The sequence below is a fragment of the Drosophila miranda genome, chromosome 3 (genome assembly GCF_003369915.1).
Source record: "Drosophila miranda strain MSH22 chromosome 3, D.miranda_PacBio2.1, whole genome shotgun sequence".
In the NCBI taxonomy this organism is placed as follows: Eukaryota; Metazoa; Arthropoda; class Insecta; order Diptera; family Drosophilidae; genus Drosophila; species Drosophila miranda.
The window spans coordinates 14,202,827-14,219,004 of NC_046676.1; the positions used below are offsets into that span (position 1 = coordinate 14,202,827).

General features: G+C 43.8%; 2 protein-coding genes across 8 annotated transcripts; both read right to left on the bottom strand.

Annotated features, from left to right (window-relative positions):
* Nucleotides 1-150: 150 nt before the first annotated feature.
* Nucleotides 151-7,890, bottom strand: LOC108158875 (sodium/potassium-transporting ATPase subunit beta-1-interacting protein). 7 transcript variants are annotated; one of them, XM_017291629.2, is made up of 8 exons: nt 7,323-7,410; nt 6,238-6,640; nt 6,006-6,143; nt 5,829-5,909; nt 5,567-5,758; nt 5,439-5,499; nt 4,468-4,522; nt 1,532-1,647 (listed from the first exon to the last, which is right to left on the bottom strand). In XM_017291629.2, exons 2-8 carry the CDS (start codon nt 6,295-6,297, stop codon nt 1,635-1,637), a joined length of 600 nt encoding a protein of 199 aa, XP_017147118.1. In that variant the 5' UTR covers nt 6,298-6,640; nt 7,323-7,410; the 3' UTR covers nt 1,532-1,634. The 7 variants fall into 7 exon arrangements, with proteins under 7 accessions (XP_017147115.1, XP_017147117.1, XP_017147118.1 ...); XM_017291625.1 differs by lacking the exon at nt 1,532-1,647 and adding an exon at nt 1,934-2,982 and having other exon boundaries at nt 3,055-4,522; XM_017291626.2 differs by lacking the exon at nt 4,468-4,522 and having other exon boundaries at nt 151-1,647.
* Nucleotides 7,891-9,756: 1,866 nt separating this feature from the next.
* LOC108158147 lies at nt 9,757-13,864 on the bottom strand. Its single transcript, XM_017290367.2, has 3 exons — nt 13,771-13,864; nt 11,804-12,755; nt 9,757-11,742 (listed from the first exon to the last, which is right to left on the bottom strand). Exons 1-3 carry the CDS (start codon nt 13,862-13,864, stop codon nt 11,211-11,213), a joined length of 1,578 nt encoding a protein of 525 aa, XP_017145856.1. The 3' UTR covers nt 9,757-11,210.
* Between the last annotated feature and the right edge of the window lie 2,314 nt (nt 13,865-16,178).

Below are 16,178 nucleotides of genomic sequence, written 5' to 3' on the forward strand. Positions count from 1 at the left end.
AAGTTGATACAAATATTATCCTAAGCGGTCTCGATGCTGTTCGATGATGCAGGGATGATGCATTAACCGAGCCCTATTCGTTCTTATATAATTTCTTTAAAAAGGGACTTGTTCTCCTTCAATCAATACTGTTCTCTAACAAAAGCATCGTTAATTGTTTAGATGTTTATTTACAAAGGCACTTTGGTAAAACGACAGAAACTTATATATACTTTAGGCACTACACATATGTATGTACGTATGGTTAAGGATTAATTATACACTTTCTATATGGTCAAGGTACTCATAGGGAGTGCACTCACACAGTTCTGCTCTGGCTATGGATGTGGCTTGTTGCACAAGTATATATAATTTCGGGCTGGTGATGATGATAGTGTTGGCCTCCATAGATTCCGAGATCCTTGGTGAAGTTAATGTTTAAACTGAAAGCTTAGGATAGACCGGCAGACCGGTTTCACATAGTTGTCTCCGAGTCCGGTGGCGTGTGATAGTTAAGATTGTAGGCGGGCGGACCGTTGTTTAGGAAAGCCATGGAACGAATGCTCTCCCGCGAGGCGGTGCGCTTTGAGAAGGACATGACGCTCACATAGGCCGGTGCCGGCTCCATTGGCGGCGGTGGAAGATATTGCTGCTGCTGCTGTTGTTGCTGCTGATGGAGGGGATGCTGCTGGTAGAGAGGTGGAGTGCAGGGAGGCTGGGGCGGACTGGCATTGGCTCCACCTAGTCCGACGAAAACGTTTTCGCCCGCATTGGCGTAGGCAGTGGACAAGGGCCGTGACCCGTGAAAGTTTGAATAGCTAGAGCGCACCGACGGCGGCCTATTGTTGTACACCTCGTCGCCATGACCCACATCGTTCAGGTGGGTGGTGGAGTGCTGGTAACTGGGATTGTAGTGGCCTCCGCCATGGAGGTTCGCTGCTGGAGCTGGCACAGCTGGAAGTGGAGGCGGTGGAGGAAGTAGGGTGGGCGAGACGGGTTCTTCTTGCTGCTGGATCACGCCCTGCCCGTTGGTGTTGTAGTAAATCGGATCCAGGGGAATGTTTTTGCGGTAGCTGTGATAAAAGTGGCCATTGTTCTTTGCCAGACTGCCTAGCTGACTGCCGGAGATGTTCGTGTTATTGAGCATGTCATCGTTAAGGGACTGGAGATTGGAGACGGTCAGCGAGAGCTTGTCCTGACGATGGAAGGAGCCCAGGTGGGGCTGCTGCAGTTGTTGTTGCTGCTGCTGCAGCTGTTGCTGGTCGATCAGTTTTGTCACCGGGTTCTGTTGGTACTTCCTGCGGGAACTGCGAGTGCTGCTTCTTACATAACTGCCACTGCTGCTGTCCCCGGCTCCTCCTCCATGACCGCCTCCATGCTTGGATCTCAGTGTGCCGCTGGAGCCATGATGTGAACGACGACTACTGCCTCCTCCTCCACTAGATTGCCTCCCCTGGCTGCCCCTGGCCATCACCGACCTCCGTTTCACGCGCCTTGGTGTCATCGGCTTGGGGCTCAGCTCTCCGCCATCCTGGTCCCCTCGCGGATCGCCCAGCCCCATGCCCATAATGGTGTGACTGCTGCCATGCCGGATGGTGTCGCTGCTGCTGCAAAACTCCATGGAGTACAACGACTGGCGATGTTTCGACTGCTTGCTAATATGCTTCACTATAAAAAGACGTAATATCAGTAAGTGATCGTGATGGGGTAGTCTATAAGAAACAATATCTAATAGCAGTTACCTGGGGTTAGGTTTGATAGTGTATGTTTTGTGTGATTGGAGCTTTTAAGTAAGTTGTATTAGCTACTTGGCGGAGAGAGAAAGTCGTTAGCGATTGGTTAGAGCCACAAATGCTACAGAAAGCCTTCTACCAGGTGATACTATATTGTAGAGCTATACCCATAATTACAAACTAAAAAATACAAGAGAAAGAAGAGGAGAGACTCCAGAGAGTTTTGGTGTAAATGAACATTTATTGGAAACGCTTTCGAATGTCGTCGATAATTGGCACCACAATCCGCACCACTATAGATCAGCACAGTGACAATCTATAAGGTAAATAGTTAGATATTCTACTAAGCTATGAATTGGATTTGCTCTGCTTGGCGTTGCTTGCGCGTCTATAACTACTTTTTGTGTGGCTTCAAGCTTAACACTAAACTTAAACATTCACATATATGTATGTCTGTGTATATCTATATAGATCGATCGTTTTCATGTAATTATTTGTCTAAGTAACGAATCTCGCACGAATCTTATTCCATTAGGCAACTTCTTTGTTTGACAAACTAACGTCTATGTCGTAACGATTGGTATATGTATGTATTGTAAATCGTATTTTAATTAGTTAAACAACAAAAGGCAGCTGAAGGTGGGAGGCTGCGCTCTCCCACTCACATTTTTAACACATCTATATATTTTCTTTTTGTATATTAATCTCTAATCCATTCTTAATCCAAGGCATCTGGTTGCAATTGGCTCTATAAATTATTTTTCCTTATCTCTTTTCGTTTCTTTCAATTTCAACTTTTGTTCAACTTTCTTTGTGACATTTTCGCTATATAATTAATCGTTTTGTCGTTATTTTTTTTAGAGTTATCACAGATCAACATAAAATTATGCAGGCTCTCTTGTGTGTTATATGTAGGGCCTTTCCGCATTTCGATTTCCTATCACAAGTCGACGGGAAAGACCCTCGATGTATTTAGGACATGCGTGTGCTGTGTATTTTGGCTGATACAAAAATACTTGGCTTGGTTAAATAAGTTAAGACATTTGCTAGGCCGAATCCGTGTCCGAATCGATGAGCTCACGTGCTGGAAGCTTATGGTTGCGGAAGGGAGCCATTGTCATCAGCCATGGCTGGTTAGGCACAACATAGAAACAACAAAATGTAGTATGTACGTCTAGTATATGTGGGTGGTTCGGAAGTGGACCAGAGGGGATCCTTGCTACAAGTTGGGCATGGCAGATGGTGACACAAGCAGCAGTTGGCCCAGCACCTGCACGGACAGAGAGAAGATTACAGAGAGGCGATTGGAGATAGAGAGGAGAGTGTAGGGAGCTGGACGTACTTGGAGGCTTCGCTGGCCGGGATCTAGGCCTGTACGCCCACAATGGAGCTGCAGAAGGAGCGGGGACGGGTCTTGTTGTTGCTCCGACGATTGACGCGGGGAGCCGCCTCCGTCTGTTGATTCGCCTCCACCAGTCGATCGTCACTCTGTGTGCGCACCACGTAGCCGAGGGGAGGGGCGCGGATTTGATCGCAAAAATTGGCTTGAGCCGGAATAGCGGGTCGGTGGCGGCGATGGGTTCGTCGCACCATGGGCGAGCCGTGGGGCACCGGAACGGGAATGGAAGAGGCCACGGACACATGCTGGGTGGGCATGGCGTATTTTTCAGCTATCTCGGGCGAGAGATCAGGATAGGGCGCCTGACCCAGGCGCTGATGGAAGATGTGCGGACGGGGCACGGGTGGAGGCGGGGGCGTCAGTATTTGATCCCCATTCACCTCCTCATCCTCGTCTTCGTCCAGCACGTGGCAGGTGTGCAGCGGCACTGTGGGCAACGGAATCTGTGTGGGTCGCCGGGCCTTTGGACTGGGGCCCACACGCAGTGTGGAAGGCAATCCATTCTGTTCATAGGGAAAGGAGACATTGTTGTTGGGACTAGAGCGCGTAGCCGAGTTAAAGACGATGTGGGGCTGAGAATTGTTGTTGTTCTCGTGCACGAAGAGAGTGCTGGGCGTGGGACTCCTGAAGGGCACATATGTGACGCCATTTGCCCCAGAGGAGAGCTGCTGCATTGAAAAGTTGTCCTCTTCCTCCTCGAGATTGCGCGAGAGACGATCGAGCGGACGGACTGGGGAGTGGCCTGCCATGCCGATGCCTACACCTGAATCTACACCCACACCTGGTGATGATATGAGCCCCGACTTGGGAGCCTTGGCCTTGTGGTGGATGCGGGCAAAGTGGGTGCCGCTGCCCACACACTCGGGGATGCCCTGGAAGATGCTATAGTTGCTGTTGCTCAGCGAGTTGGCCAGATAGGGATTGGAGTTCTGCAGCGAGGCGTACGAAAGCGAGGGAGTAGTCTGCGGGGACATGGGACTGGGACCGGAGCCACTGATCTGGTGGTGCCGCTGGCGCCTCAGGCTGCTGCTGTTGCTGTTCTCGCCACTTGTGCGCTGGGTTAGATGATTGACTGATTGGTGGTGGCGTTGGAATGATGCATTGTGGTTAATTGGTGTGTCTAGCGGCGGCTGAGGCGGCGCCTGACGCTGGTGAAGATTATTGTTGAGTGTATTATTGTTGCTGTTGTTCAGTTGGTAGTTCTGGTTTAAGTGTGATACTTGTTGCTGATGATGATAGAGTTTCAGTGAGTTTTGCTGCTGCTGCTGCTGGTTCTGCAGTTGCAGCTGCAGATGCTTGTTTGATTGCATTGTGGCACTTGCGGATGTTGTGGGTATACTTGTATAGCTCACGTACATTGGGTGCACCACGGTGTGCTGGGGACTCTTCGCGTCGCCGTTCATGAAATCGACTGTAAACCAGAAATTTATTAAAGATGCTTTAACAATCCAATAGATAGACAGTGTCGAAAGACACTGTGCAACAGCAACCAAAAATCGAACTCATTTTTGGGATGGTTTCCAGACACGGTAAACATGCTGGATTGAAATCCATTTTGTTGCATATCCTAAAGAATCATTTTATTCATTTTCAAAGAAATCGGATCATAAATATAGACGGAATATGCAAAATTAAGGCATCTTTAGATCTTTTACTATAAGAAACTAAAGCTTTTGGATCCTTAACAGTACTGAACATGTAAGAAATGTCATTAAAATCCCAGTACCGAGTACCTATCAATCTTTTGAATCGATCTTGTTCGGTTTTTGTTGCACAGTGTCGTTATCGATAAGCAAATACAATATTGTAGTTGTTCTTGTTGTTATGAGTTGATGGCGGCTTAGACATACATATAACATTGATTACAATAACGAGTATATATGTATATGCACGAGTATATATAAATATGTATGATTATGTTGCGTTGTTCACAGTTCACATGGCTACGATACGATCACAATGGGGGTTGGGTTTAATCATGGATATACAACATGTATTTATACATACATACGATATATGTATATATATATATGTATAAGTTTGGGTACAATCGCATTCAGGGTAGAGGTATTGGATGCCAGGAGCTTACACATAGATAACTTTACGTATTTGACATTCGGTATAATATCGATTCACCTTGGGGAATACGGTTTAGGTGAGAAGAAAGTTGGAAATAGGGGGAAGGGGACAAAAGATATGATGTACCAGTATATACCGTGCGGAGTGATACCCAACAGAGGACAGAGATGCGGTTAGATAATAGCCGGTTCCAGTTAATGAAAGAGTATGACAAACGACATAGAATAGAATTGGTGGCAGTCACTTACATCTATCGTCCTCGTCCAGAAATATGCAACTGATCAGAATCGCACCGAGTATACCGAGCAGCTGGAGAAAGAGAGAGACGAAACAATTTACAACAATTCAGGGCACTTAAGGCCTGTTAACCACTCACCGCCAGACCGCACTGAACTCCCGAGTGAATAATCTCCACCAGCGTATAGTCGAGCAGGCAGCCCTCTACGGTCTCCGGCCGCTGTGGACGGAACGGATCATCCGCCGTCATGTTGTAGGTGGGCCGGCATCCATAACCGTTCGCCTCGAACCAGGAAACGCTGCCCGTGCCGAGATTGAGTAGATCACTGTCCTGGTTTCCACAAACAAATGCATACGTTGGAATAAGTATCCAGAGTTATTCATTGCCCAATAATACTCACCCTATCCAACTGCCCCACATTCAGATAAAAGCAAATGAGGAAAGCATTCCAGCCGATCCATAGGAAGTTCCATATTAGATACTGCCACAGTAAAACGAAAATACAGAACGAAAACAAATTTGGGTTATCGTACAGATATGATAATGGTGGAAAAGGGATTGGGGGCAGGGCACTCACGGTGATGATGTATTTAACGCGAAAGTGATATGCGCCATAGAATCCAAATATGATAAATAGAATGTGGAAGAAATTCACCAGGATGGGGGCCCACATGTATCCGAGAAAGTCGAATACCTGGCGTTCGAGAATCGTTATCTATACATTGTGAAATGGGGAAATGCAATCGATTTTTAATATGCAGATAACTGGAACAGCAAAAACAAAAACAGGTTTTCCAGTAAATACTCACCACTTGCAGGAAGCATATTGACAACAAAAAGTGTCGCCGCGTACACGAGCACGAGCCCATCACATAATTATTCCATTCAGAAATGTATGCTAAAGGTTCTTTAACTCTCCCTCTACCAGTCCTTTGTTGCGATCGCTGCCTCTTTTTATCTGGTTTTTTGTGTGTTACGCTTTTATCTGCAGTTTCCACATTACATGCAGGCAGCCTGCTGCTGCAAGTTGAATGTGGTCAAGTCAAGCGTGGCAAGTGCAGCCACTTGTCCCTCTCCCTCTTTCTCTCATTCGCTCTCTCTCTCTCTCTCTATGTATGGCTATTGCACCTTAGAACACTCAAGTATGCTAAGGGGAGGGGTAGACGCTTGGAGGGTAAAGAATGCAGCTGAACAAAACCTGATCTGTGTGAACTAAAAGTAAATAAAAAGAAATTATAACGAATTGAAGCAGCAGCTACCGAGAGAAACTTTGCTCACACATGCACATACACACAGGCACAGAACATAACTACAACTACAACTAACACACGAGGGGCTCACGTAACGTAACGTAAACTAAACACACGCACTAGTTTTCGCCGTTTACCCAATTTCTGGTGTACATATACAATACATATGCATGTGTATATTCTTGCTTTCTGGTTCTGTTCTGGCTAGTGTCCAGGTCAAGTATAAGCAATTAATTAATTAACACACAGCAGCCCTCTCTCGCTCTTCAATTACGCCATGTCTATATTTGTTTCTATAGTTTTCTGGTTTCGCATACTAATTCGATTGTGTGACTGGCTCTGGCAATCAAATTAAACCCTATAGCTTCAGGCTCAGCAATAATTCAATATAAAACGAATGACGCGCTCGGGGTTCGGTTCCGTTTCTGAATATGAGTCAAACAAAACAGAATTTCATTTCTCTGGGGACACGGAAGCCCCACACTGTCTCACTCACACTCACTTTCACACACACGCACAAGCATCACAAAATTGTCCCCTTTCTATATGTTTGGGAATGATTTATCGCTATCTGCACTTGTCCATTTTACATAAGCAGGCAGAGCACTTTATTATCATTTAAATTAACACTTTTTTGGCCTTACGTTGCGACGCCCGCGGGCGACAATATTGTCAATGTGCTCCGCGCCAGTCAGAGCAAATACGTCACAAATATCAAAATATACCGTAAATATACTGACGAACTATTTGTACTCAAGTTCCATCATATTCCATCGGTTTGATATTCGGTTGAATATTACCAGCTATCTAAGACCCTCAGCTCTGAACTCAGTATTTTATCCGATTATCACATCAATTTCCTACAAGACTGGTTAACTTTAACTTCTCATCTTTATTGGATTGTTTATAACATAAACTTTAAGCAAAACCGGTCAACAAAAATTTCCACTATATTAATAGCCATACATGGTAACTACACGCTAACTTCACATTTGCTACACACATACATACATTTTTATGTAATTAAGGCGACACTTGACTGGGAAATGTGTACGTTTGCCCGTAGCTTTTTTCATATTATCCCCATGGAAGCGCCAGTGTGAAAAAAACACGTTATACACTGCTTGACATGCCTTTTTCCGACATTTTTTAATAAGTAAGATTTTGATGGCAAACGATCACGAATTCGGTGCTGATCACGAAAAAGTATTCAATGTGGCCTGGGACATGAATTTAAGTGGCATTTCTACACGGTTTCTACATTGGTGTATTGGACAAGAGGGTGAGTCCATAACGCGTCTTAAAATATACTGGAATATACTACTAAATACTATGAAAAGTATAGAAATTGCAAGGTGTGTGAGCTAGACGTGGTGGCAAGAAAATAAGAAAATCCGATAAAGTATATGATCGTACCTCAGAAATATACCAATATATACCATCTCTTTTTCAAAATATACCGTAAATATACTGACGAATTCTAGTTCTATCATACATATTCCTCGATTCTGATATTCCGTCGAATATTACTAGCTAGATAGAACCCTTAGTTCTGCCCACATAGTTTTAGGGCGTTGATGAATAAATTTTCTTCGAGGTTGGCTAGTTTTAGTCCTTGCTTTTATTGTATTTTGGCTAAAACATGGCATAAACAAAATATATAAAAAAGTGGAAGTGGAAGTGGAAGGAACAACGGTATAAAATTTCCAGTAAGTCTAATAGGAATCGTGAAGTTTATGCGGCTCAACAGATCAGGGCTGCCTATGTCACCCCTGATCAAGCTGTGTATACCCTATTTCGTGTTTTCCAAACTTTTTTTAAAACGTAATTAATAAAGAAATTTTCTCAAATTTATATGTTTTAGACATATTCATACAAATGATTAGTATCTTGTATATATATATATCTCGATCCTGATACCTACACATCCTGGGATGACAAACATTTTCTCAATTTATAATATCCTTTTCCATAGGGTATGAAAGTTATTGTTGTCAAACGGGTTTTACAACGAATTCCTAGTTTTTGATCTTCCGTCAAATATTCCCAGCTACATAGAACATTTAGCCATGCCCACATAAATTTATACGATTGATGAATCAATTTTCTACTTGATTGGTTGATTTTTAACTCTTGCTTTTGTTGGATTTAGTCTAAAAAAAAGGTTTTAGCGAAGAAGGTAAAATAAAAAAAAAAACTTAATACGACGTTAGAGAAAAATCGTTCCTTTTGCTCAATTTTGATATTCCGTTGAATAATGCTGAGTAACTCAGACTCTCAACCCTGCCCACTTAATTTTATCCGATTAAGGAATCAATTTTTAACTTGACTGGGTTATTTTAAATTCTCCTTTTTTTGCATTTTGTATTAAATAAGTTTTAAACGAATAAACTCAAGGCACAATAACGTAATTTTGTACGGGAAGAAACGTAGTGTAGTGGAAACCGACCATAAAGAGTACCCCTATTACCATACTATCGATGTTTGCGTCAATCGATGGACCGAAAAGATGATCGCCTTTGAATTAATGGGAGAAATAAAATTAAGCCCAAAAAACGGAAGCCTGTGAACAAAATAAAGCCTTTCAACTCTTTAAAAAAAAAAAATGAAGTGCTTAATGGTGGTGTTAGAGTTATTTTTATGATAATTTGAATTTAAATTCAAAAGGATAGGATTTTTTGGGTTAGTTTAGTTTATTTTGTATGCATATTGTATAATTTGTGTTATTACGGTTATCATACATAAATAAATTAAATTATACTCATTATTCACAATATATGTAGGGCTCTGTGTCGTTTTTACTATTTTTTTGTTACATTTTTGGTTTCAATCAGATTATTTTGTCGTGTCTCTAGCCAAACACCATAAAATATATATTTCAAACTCAACATTACGCTCAACGTACATACATATGCTGCTCTGCTTGCATTTTTATTGTTGCCAAGTCAGTTGCGATTTAAATTTCAAATTCAATTTCCAATGCCTCCACCAGATGCTTTGCATGTTCTAGTAATCAATCAATCAATTAGGTTTGTTTGGGTTTTTTTTGGTTGGTTTTTCAACTCGTTAGTTCTTCAATTCTGTCTTCAGTGTATTGTTTCGGCCGCAATGGTTCCCAGCTTTAGCTAGCTCTCTGTCTACCTCCTCCTCCTCCTAAACGATTCATGTTTTATTTACAGCAGCTGGGAATATATTATAATAATAGTCAAATGTTTCGTTACAGTTTCTTATAATTGTTTCTCTTTGGGTTTTTTGTTTGTTTGTTGGATTTGTTTCCGCTGATAGTTTTCTCTGCTAGTCAGTAAATAAATTGTACTCGTATCCCTCTTAATCGTTCCTTCATTTCATTTTCATTTCCTTTTCGTTTCGTTTTCATTTTTGTACAATAGACGCGTGTTATCTTTTGTGTGTTATCAGTCGTTTTTCATTTACTTTACATGAATGTGCAGGGAAATTATTGTTAAGTTTTACTTGTAAATAATTCTCTTCTCCGCTAAATAATGCCTCCCTCAAAACATAGTATCTCTCGTATCTCTTCTCCAATCTAATAGTACATATGTGTAAGTGTGTATAGGTGTTGGATTTGGTTACCAGAATTGTATTTCTAAATTGACACAGATAATTTAGGATTCGATCACAAAGCGTAGTAAAAATAAAATAGATAGTTAGCTACGAAGTTACGAAGTAAAAGGGGGATTCCGGTTGCGCTTCCGTTCCCAATCCCGGGTATATGTATGTATGTATATATATTACAATAATTACATGAATATATATCTATGTGTATATCAATATGTTTGTGTGTGTATGTATATAATAATATAATATGTTAGTTAGCATTTAGTTGGTTGCTCGCCTTGTGGCCGCCCTTTGCTCCAGACTTTTAAGTATGCTTCCCATATAAATTGATTCCAGTTGCAGACACCAAAAAAGAGTTTGATATACAATATATAATATACATATATAATATACACATACGAGTATGTGCGGGTAATTGTCCTATGACATAAATAAGTACACATCTTGGATTGTAAAGAGAGAATCAATTGCGCTTGAATGGGCACAGGTGAAGGCAATGCAATGCCATAACCTGGTTTCCCCATTCTGCAACTGACAGCTGGATTCGACTGGGGTTGGGTGCTGGGGATGGGGTTGGGGTTGGGATTTGCAATGGGCTGAACAGATGCACTGGGAGGCTTGACATATACCATAGCGATGCGATTACGATACAATACAATGCCACATGTAATAGGACTTATATGCTTATTCAAAGGGAAGATAAGAGACAGTTGCCGTGTGTGTACGAGTATCTGGGTTTGCCATCTGGAATGTTATGTGTACGCTTTCTTGCGCACTCGAGCAGCCGGGGAATTAGATTCCATGGAATAGACAAATTTCTATTATGATCTGCGTTTCTGTTTGTGTGGGATTGTAAGTTTGGGGTGTCCTTTTGGCTGACAATGGATCAGTCAAACTTTACCAGTTGCCACGTCCTGCGGGCATTTCCAAGGGGGAAAAAAAATCCAATCTCCAGCTTACTTCTTGCTCTTGCGCTTCTGCTTCGACTCGTCTCCATTAGTTGGCCCAGTAGCAGCTGCAGCGGCAGCGGCAGCGGCAGCTGTGGCGGCGGCATTCAACAGATTCATGTTCGGCTTTACCGTACCCTTCTTCAGGGTGGGTGGCTGCTGGGGAGTGGCCTGGGTAATGTTGTTGTTGGTAGCAGCCGCCGAGGAGAGATTGTTGGCCGGGGTGGCCGGCGTCTCGTCCAGGAAGAGTGGATTCTTTACCTCCATCTCGCCGGTTGGCGCCAAGCCGGGACACTCGTACACCGTGTAGTCGCCCTCCTCGTTGTCGTCATCGCTCTCCACGTCGGACATTCCACAGCTGCCATCGGTAGCCTGACAGTTCTCCATGGCTATGATCTGCTGCTTCTGGTGCTGGTAATGGTACATCTGGGCGCTCTGGGCCAGCTTGCGGTCGCCCGAGGGCGAGACGTCCTTGTTGGGTCCGGTCACACCATACGCCGGGTAGTCCACGTCCGCTGCTGCTTTGCTCCGATTGTGGACCCTGTAAAGAAATGGTATTACAACTTACTCGATACCGTCTAGTTTGGGGGGGGGTGACTTACCAGGTCACTCCTAGCGCAAGAAGTCCCACAGTCACCGCTGCGCTCATGCCCGCTATCAAGGCCACAATGTATACACCCATTTCGCTACTCATTCCCATGTGCTGGCGAAGCACAATCTGATCGGAATTGGATTCGCCCCCTCCATTGACTAGAGTCACATGCGGGGACTTGCTCTGCTTTTGCAGCTTACTGATCAGGGCGTTCAGCTTGTGGGGTGTTTGATCCTTACCCTGGGGAATATTAACACCCGCTACAGCTGCGGCGGCCGCTGAGTTGGGATTGATACGATGGAAGTTGGCATTGGCGGCATCGAGCAGTTTGGGCGGCTCCACTGGGACAGGTGCATGAACTGGCGTGTCAATCTTCGTCTTGATGGTAGCCGTCGCCGCCTCGGCAGTGGGCTGAATTGGAGCATACTCCTCGTAGTCCTCTAGGGCTCGAGAGTCCAGCTCGCCCGAGGGATCGCTCGGGTTGTCGAAAAAGCGCGCATCGTTGGGTCCCACCGCGAAGGGAATCCTCTCGCGTGGTACACTATTCCGACCTAAGTTGGGAAGACCGTGGCGGCTGGGCAGATTCGGAAGATTTGGAAGACTGGGCAAATACACCGGCGAGTGGATATCGGGCACATTACTGATGGGACTGCCGTAGCTGGGCTCGGCCTCCGCGTTGTCGTATTGGTCGTACTGCTGGTTGTTCAGGTTGTTAAGGTTACCGTCATAGTCATCCTCCGTCTCACGCTCCACCTGCAGCTCCTGCTGTCGCTGGCGGTAGCGCTCCATCTCGAGCAGCTGCCGCTGGCGTTCCAGCTTCATGTTTATCTCGTGCAGCTGCTGGTCAAATTGATGCTGAAGCCGGCGGCGGGCGTACTGCTCCATCATTTGGGCAAGGAAAGCGTATTCCTGCTCGTTCTGCGGATCCATAGCGGGCGCCTGTATGGGTCGGCGGCGTAGTCCTGGTAGAGTGGGGGGTAGGCAAAAGGAGCAATTGATTAGTGGGCGTTAACTTGACGAGAGGCGTGGTGTGATTATGTTAATGACAAATTTCGTGCGTGTCAGCGGTCGAAAAATAGAAAGTAGTCGGAAAATAGAAGCAGTCCGAAATAGCCGCAACACGAAACGGTCTGTGACCCGCCGCCGCCCACCTCTCTCGCGTTCTTTGGGCCAAGGCAATACCAGAAAAAGGATTCGAAATAGACAAACAAAAGTCCATTTAATCGCCAATGGCCTAAAAATAGACCAATTACACACGCGCACAGGCCAAAAGCAAACACGCCAGAAGGCGAGAAAGAAAGGGAGTCGAGAGTCAGTACTGGCCACGGGCCTGTGACGTGCTTCGAAAAGTTTATCGTGTTTAGTGTACCGTTATGTGTTGCGCATACAATTGAGGAAGGACCTGCGGAAACTCTGTAGAATGGGGCTAAGGAGCTGCCCAACGGAAACATATTTCGAAAAAAATCAAGCGGAAATCCCTTTTACAGATTGCAAATAACCAAAGCCCGCCTCCCACCTGTGTGGGCGGACAATTACATCCATACACCAATAGAACTGTAAATCCAAATATATACACATACATATGTATATGTATGTGTGTGTGCTCTCTGACGCTGCATTTCATATACTATACTAGTGTATGTGTATGTATTCCGTAAGGCAGACGTGAACCCGAAGTCAAAGGGCGCGTGGGTGTTTTGGTTTGATTCGTGAATATTTGATACATACAGTATACATATGTACATACATACTTACATATACATATCTATAAATGTATGTAGGTATATGTACATGTACCTATATCTAGTGCACAGTATACACAAAACGAAGTGGCAAATGTCCTGGCTTGGCTTCTCGTTCGCTGGTTCGTTCCTCCTGCGCCATTCACGACGCACAAAACTTAAAACTATATGTGTGTATGTATGCATGAATCTATATGATTGTGTGTAAGTGGATTTGTGCTATTTTTAGGCATACCTGGGTATACGGACATTTCGCAATGACCCACTATGCTGCACACCACAGCTGCAAGCAGTGCCATGCTAACGTTCATTTCCAATCTGGACGCCATATTGCAAGGCTCTCTGGCACTTTATAATTGTACAATTTCTAGGTCCTCAGGTGCTTAACCGATTGCTGAAGATTCTCTTCCTTTATTGCGCGATTCTATAACAATTTCCTAACAATGCACAGTTGCCATATGGCCGGTTAACGGTGGCTGCTACTGACGGGTTGACGTTGACGGGTTTGCCCTTTCAGCAGAGCAGCCTACACTACGACGACGACAGAGTTTATTGATTTTCAGCACAAATACACATACGATATGGGCAAAGTTCTGCCAGCTGCTAGTGGTTGCTCCAGAGCCGAAGCCTGAACTGCACTGAACGACAAGGTACAACCGTATACCATAGACCGTACCGCACAAGTTTCGTGTCGCGTGGGCGTCCAGTTTTTTGCACAATTCTCGACACTTAACGGAACTTTTTCACTCTTCTTTTAATGTCTACCGTTGAACAAGATGACGTTGCAGTGTCAAAGGATGGTTAAAACGTCAAATGTTGCCGTTTTCTTTCAGATTGAAGAGGGGAAAACTTGTTCTTCAATGGGAAACAGATACATATGGAAGGATATGGATGGGGATACGAAATTCCGATCCGTTCGCCGTGCGTTGCCTTCGTTCGTCGTTGTTTGAATGAGCCTGGCGGCGGCAAAAACAGCAACAGCCACCGAGCTGTGACGCAAATGTTATCCGTTGTCCGCCCCCGCGCTGTTAAATGTTGCGGGTAGCTTTTGCGGGCAGTCAGAGCACTGTCCCTCCGAGAGGCGCCTGCGCGAGCCATCAAAAAAAGAAAGCTTTGCACGTACCACCATTCTTAGAATAAACTCGGATGCATTCATGAAAAAGCCGAGGCAAGACTCGACTCTCCATCAGCTAGCAGGTGGCTGCCACAAATACACACACTCTGTGTCTGGCAACAGAGGAGCCACCCCCGACAGTCCCCCTCCCTGCTCCACCAGATTTTCGGTGGGCACGCGCGAACCATTTTCGCTTGGGATAGGGCAAACTTTATTTTTATCAATGAATTTCCGCCCGAAAGCTCTGCTATGCAGATGAATGTGTAAGTAGGATTGGGAGGTCCCTAAACTAGACAGTAAGTAAGGATCGGTAATTAATGGTGCAACTCTACCCAAAGTACGTCAATGACACGGAACATTTTTAATTAATATATGGTTTCTAAACGATCTAGCCAATTAGGTATACTAAAATGAGCAACTTTCCACAACTCCTTCGGGAGTTCCTTACCATTCATGAAAAGGCTGCAAAATGGCTACTTAGTGTGAGGTTTGCCTCAAGGAAATGTTTTCATGCAAAGGCTGAAAGCTTATACGTGCTAAGAAAAGCTCAGCCGAGATCCAAAACCAGAATTAAGTTTGAATTTAAGCTTTGAACTGATAGTAATCGAACCGAATCTGCGCGGCGCCAGTTCCAAGTCGAGTTCCAATTCAGTAACGAGACGTAACATTCCATACTCACTTACGTTGCAACTGTTTTTTTTGTTGAACATTTTTGTTAAAACCGTTTTTTTGTCAAAACAAAAAACATGCCAGTACTTAAAAGTAATTAATCTTTAAAAAAATTTAAAAAATTGATTCAGCAATCATATAAAATTATCTGGGTAAAACTGAGAGATCTATATAGCTGGGAATATTCGACGGAAGATCAAAAACGAGTATTTATTGGTGAATAACCGGTTGACAACAATGATTCCCGGCAACACTAATATTCATACCCTAGGGAAAAGGATATGATACGTAGGTATCAGGGTCGAGATAAATATACACAAGATACTTATAATGTACTTGAATATGTCTAAAGAATATCAATTTGAGAAAAGGTCTTTATAAATTACGTTTCATCTTCATATAAAGTCAACGGGTATACTAAGGCATACACGCACCATGTCTTCAAATACCAGCAACATTGCGACTGTTTTTTTTTTGTTCAACTATTTTGCTTATGCCTTATTTTAGCCAAAGTACAATAAAAGCAAGGACTAAAAACTATCAAATCTTGAAGAAAATTTATTCATCAACGGCCTAAAACTATGTGGGCAGAACTGAGGGTTCTATCTAGGTAGTAATATTCGACGGAATATCAAAATCGAAAATATTGTTTCCAATCCTTAACGGAGAACGATTAGCCCATTGTAGACCAAGGGGGTGTTTCAATATTCCACCGAAAATAATGAAAATTGACTAATTTTAGCGCAGTTCAAGTGAAAGATATAGTGTTTTTTTTTAAGTTCAGAGGAAAGATGGCATGAATCTACAAAAAGAATTCACAATCGCTAATATTTTCCGCCATTTTCCTCAAGTAGCTGAAC

Excerpts from the sequence above, each read along its gene's own strand:
- LOC108158147 (XM_017290367.2), bottom strand. The coding sequence starts at position 13,864 with ATGGCGTCCAGATTGGAAATGAACGTTAGCATGGCACTGCTTGCAGCT. Across the intron at positions 12,756-13,770 it reads CGAAATGTCCGTATACCCAG|GACTACGCCGCCGACCCATA; the intron begins GTATGCCTAAAA and ends CCACTCTACCAG. Across the intron at positions 11,743-11,803 it reads CTTGCGCTAGGAGTGACCTG|GGTCCACAATCGGAGCAAAG; the intron begins GTAAGTCACCCC and ends ATTTCTTTACAG.
- LOC108158875 (XM_033392354.1), bottom strand. The coding sequence starts at position 6,297 with ATGGGCTCGTGCTCGTGTACGCGGCGACACTTTTTGTTGTCAATATGC. Across the intron at positions 6,144-6,237 it reads CAATATGCTTCCTGCAAGTG|ATAACGATTCTCGAACGCCA; the intron begins GTGAGTATTTAC and ends CACAATGTATAG. Across the intron at positions 5,500-5,566 it reads GAGTTCAGTGCGGTCTGGCG|CTGCTCGGTATACTCGGTGC; the intron begins GTGAGTGGTTAA and ends CTCTTTCTCCAG.